Here is a 4120-nt window from a genome sequence, read left to right as displayed (position 1 = left end):
AACTTTTCCAAGATACATGGATTCATCCTGCCAGAGGTTCTCAAGAGAATAAAGGATTTCTTCTTATGGAAAACCTCAAAAGATTGAAAAAGGCAACTATATCATGGGCAAAGGATAGGAAACTAAAGCAGAATGAAGACCTATCCAAGATAACTGAGGAACTCCAAAATCTCGAAAGCATAGAGGCAGATGGATATGCGACTCAGGAATCAAAGGAGAAAATTGTAGCCCTGGAAAAGCACAAGAATCAAATCCTGCTGGCTAGAGAGGAAGAATGGAGACTTAAGAGTAGAGCAATCTGGCTCAAAGCTGGGGATGACAACACTAGTTTCTTCCATAATTATGCAAAAGGAAGGAAGAGTGCAAACACAATCTGGCACCTAAAGTCTGAAGATGGAAGGGAGGCTAAGACTTTTGAAGCCCTATCATCCCTTGGGGTAAATCACTTCCAATCTTTATTCAAAGACAATGGTGAGATTACCATTGTGGAAGTCATCCAAACAGCGCAATGTTTTCACAGATTCGTGGAGGAGGAAGAAGCAGATTTCCTAATGGAGCCAGTCACGAAGGAGGAAGTGGAAAATGTCATAAAATCCATGGCAAAAGAGAAAAGCCCCGGGCCGGACGGTTGGACGGTAGAGCTATTCTTGCACTTCTTTGAACAGATAGGAGAAGAAATATCCGAAGTTGTGGAGGAATCCAGACAAAAAGGAGAAATTTATAGTCCTTTCAATGCTACCTTCATTGCTCTCATTCCAAAAAAGGAAGCCCCGGAATCCTTTGAGGACTTTAGACCCATTTCCCTTTGCAATAGTATTTATAAAATAATTGCAAAAGTGATAGCTCTCAGGATCAAACCAATTCTATCAAGGCATATCTCTTCTGAACAATTTGGGTACCTGAACGGGAGACAAATTCATGAAGCAATAGGGGTGGCTCAGGAGGTCCTTCATAGTGTAAAGATGAAAAACAAGAAGGGAGCTATAATAAAAATTGACCTATCAAAGGCCTGTGACAGGATAAACTGGTCATATATTCGCCTGCTCCTAACGCACCTTGGATTCAAAGTGGATTTCATCAGATGGGTCATGGGGTGCATCACAGATGTTAGTTATGCAATACTCATAAATGGAGCTGCTACCCCTTTCTTCAAAGGTCAAAAAGGACTGAGGCAAGGTTGCCCTCTGTCCCCCCTGTTGTTCCTCCTGGTGGCTGAAGGTCTAAGTCAGTTGATTCATAAAAGCAGAAGGGAAGCCACCGGAATGCAGATAAATCCCAGGAAATCACAAATCATTTCAGAAGGGCTTAACAGACAGGAAAATGAACAGTTCAGCTTGTATTTTCCATATGAAATGTGCAATATGGCATCCCCGTTCAAGTATCTGGGGTTCTGGTTGAAGCCAAATGACTATAAGAAGGAGGACTGGTCTTGGCTAATTGCAAAAATTGAAGCTAGAATCAGGTATTGGAGCTTTAAATGGCTTTCTAGAGCAGGGAGATTGACCCTGATAAAATCTGTGTTACTAGCCATCCCAGTATACTGGGCAGCTTTAACATGGGTCCCTAAAGGCGTGCTGGAGAAAATTAGGAGAATCTGTAGCAGATTTTTGTGGGCAGGATCCAAAGAATCTTCGGTTCTCCTTGGGTTGCATGGGAGAAAGTGGCGAGACCAAAAGACTGGGGCGGTTGGGGGATAAAAAGCTTACCCGATTTCAGACTTTCATTGTCAGCAAAATCAGGGTGGCGCCTCATTAAGATGGAAAATCTTTGGACTAGAACAGTTAAAAGGAAATACATAGATCCAACTCCTTTGGAAGTTTGGATCAGGAATCCAGTCAAGAGCCATAAGAATGTGTCAGCAATCTGGAAAGCAACTCTGGAGTCTTTTAAAGTGATTGAACAAGGTCTAGCTTGGAAAGTCGGGAATGGAGAAAAGGTTAAGATTGGAAAGGACCCCTGGGTTGGCTGCTCTGAAAGTTTTGCCCTTACCCCTGAACTGGTTCAGCAGTTAGAGGATAAAGGGCTTCTTTACCTTAGCCAAGTGGCAAATCCGGGATCATCAACCATCTGGGGCCAAGCTTGGAAGAACGGTGAAGAGTTGGATCTGGAGCAAAGATGGTGGAACGAATGGAGTACCTTTACTCAAGAACTCTTCAGAACAAATGTTCGGCTGAATGACAGACAGGATGAGTTAATTTGGGCCCATGCAGACTCTGGGGAATACGCTCCAAAGAGTGGATATAACTTCCTCATGTCAAGGAAAGGATGGGGAAATCCTGAGTGGTGGTCTAAACAACTTTGGAAACTTAAGAGCCCCCTAAAGTCAAAAATCCTGTTTTGGTGTATCTTAAAAAGTAGAATCCCAACTTGGGACTCCCTGCAGACCAGATTTATGCATGGGCCGGGGAGATGCACTCTATGTAAATCAGAAGCAGAAACTATAAACCATCTCTTCTTAAAGTGCTCAGAAGCTATCAAAATTTGGGGTGAGGTAGGGAACCTCATGAACAAAAAGTTAGAATGGGATGGACAGACTGTGCAAGAAGCTTGGCAAAAGTGGTGGGACTCTCATCCAAACGGGAATCTGCGCAACCTCCCTCTCATCATTATCTGGGGTATTTGGATAGCGAGGAACAGGAGTATTTTCCAGGATAAGGAAATTCCTATAGATATCACCGCAAGCCAGAGCGCTGCCATCTTCTCTAGTATCCCTGAGCCTAAGGAAGCTCATTCCCAAAGAATCATCCCAGAACTGCAGATCTCAGAAGGAATCCCTTGGGCTTTCTTTGATGGAGCATCTCAAAACAATAAAACTGGAGCAGGATTAGTCATCAATGAATCCCCATCTCATGTTTTAAAAGCTTCTGTGGGTCTTGGATCTGGCTCTAATAACTATGCTGAACTACTTGCCCTGAAACTCCTTATATGCTGGCTCATCCAAAGGCGCACCCTCACAATTCAAATTTTTGGGGATTCCCAAATAGTGATCAGATGGGTTAATGGACAAAGCACCTGCAGAAACCAGCTTTTAAAACAAATCCTGGGAGAAGTTCAGAGATTAAAATCACATTTTAACAGTTTCTCTCTTCGCCACATTTTCAGGGAAAGAAACGAATCAGCAGACCAGCTTTCTAAAGACGGTCTTCAACAGGATTTGGGCAGCTGGAAGATCGTAGAAGAAGACCAAGGACATACCAGTAGATCGGATCAGCCGCCCTATAATCAGCCTCCTTGACTCACTGGCGGTTTTTTGTTTATGCTACTGTTTTCAAACTTTTCTTAATTCCATAAAAACATAACAGTTTTGGTAGATCGGCTTATAAAACTCCATATCAGGTGTCGGGCTGTTTTCCTCTATGTTGAGGAGGCCCGGCAGGCTGGTTTATTTTTTGAGCAAACAGAAGGTTGACTCTCAGCGTTTGAATGGCACCTCGGTTCAGAGGTAACAAAACAGTTTCAGCAGTTTACTAAGGAACAGGTGTTGTATATGACAACATGGTTTTTTGTAAAACAGTTATGGTAATCCCTAAGTCGGATCAGTGATGCTCTGCATTTACAATGTAAACTTTTTATAAATCTTAATAAAAAGTTTCGCTTTTTCCTTTGGAAAAAAACTCTTACCAGTTTAAATTAGAAATTTCTCTCTCTAAAGATGAGGATAAAGAAATGTAACATAAGATTTCATGTGAAGTTACTTGTAGTTGGGGATTTGCTCTATTGGAAGTTCTCCCTTAAAGAGGAAAGTGAATTTTTTTCTAGTAATAAACATATAACATTTTGATGTTTTTTTGGTTTTTTATTTGCTATTGTACTAATTTAAATTTAACTCTTTTTAATAATAAATATGAGTAAAATCATACAAAAATGATAATATATTATATTTAAACTTTTGACATATAATATATTTGATTATCTCTTAATTAACAACTCAAAAAATATTATTTTTTCCACATATCACGAGATAGTCACTAAAATTCATGTTTTACACATTTCTCCTAGTTAATATTACATCATGTTCACAATGATAAAGACATGTCTACTTCAAACAATTTAGTTATATATATATATATATATATATATATATATATATATATATATATATATATATATTTCACATAAT

General features: G+C 40.0%; 1 protein-coding gene across 1 annotated transcript; it reads left to right on the top strand.

Annotated features, from left to right (window-relative positions):
- Positions 1-1756: 1756 nt before the first annotated feature.
- On the top strand, positions 1757-3235 carry LOC149228414 (uncharacterized). Its single transcript, XM_089380772.1, has one exon. The coding sequence runs from the start codon at positions 1757-1759 to the stop codon at positions 3233-3235; it is 1479 nt and encodes a 492-aa protein (XP_089236898.1).
- The last annotated feature ends 885 nt before the right edge of the window (positions 3236-4120 follow it).

Source organism: Pinus tabuliformis, chromosome J (genome assembly GCF_031772625.1).
Source record: "Pinus tabuliformis cultivar Carrire ecotype Pingquan chromosome J, CPIR1, whole genome shotgun sequence".
Lineage (NCBI taxonomy): Eukaryota > Viridiplantae > Streptophyta > Pinopsida > Pinales > Pinaceae > Pinus > Pinus tabuliformis.
Note: the sequence above shows the minus strand (reverse complement) of the source record. Positions and strands in the feature narration are given on the sequence as shown.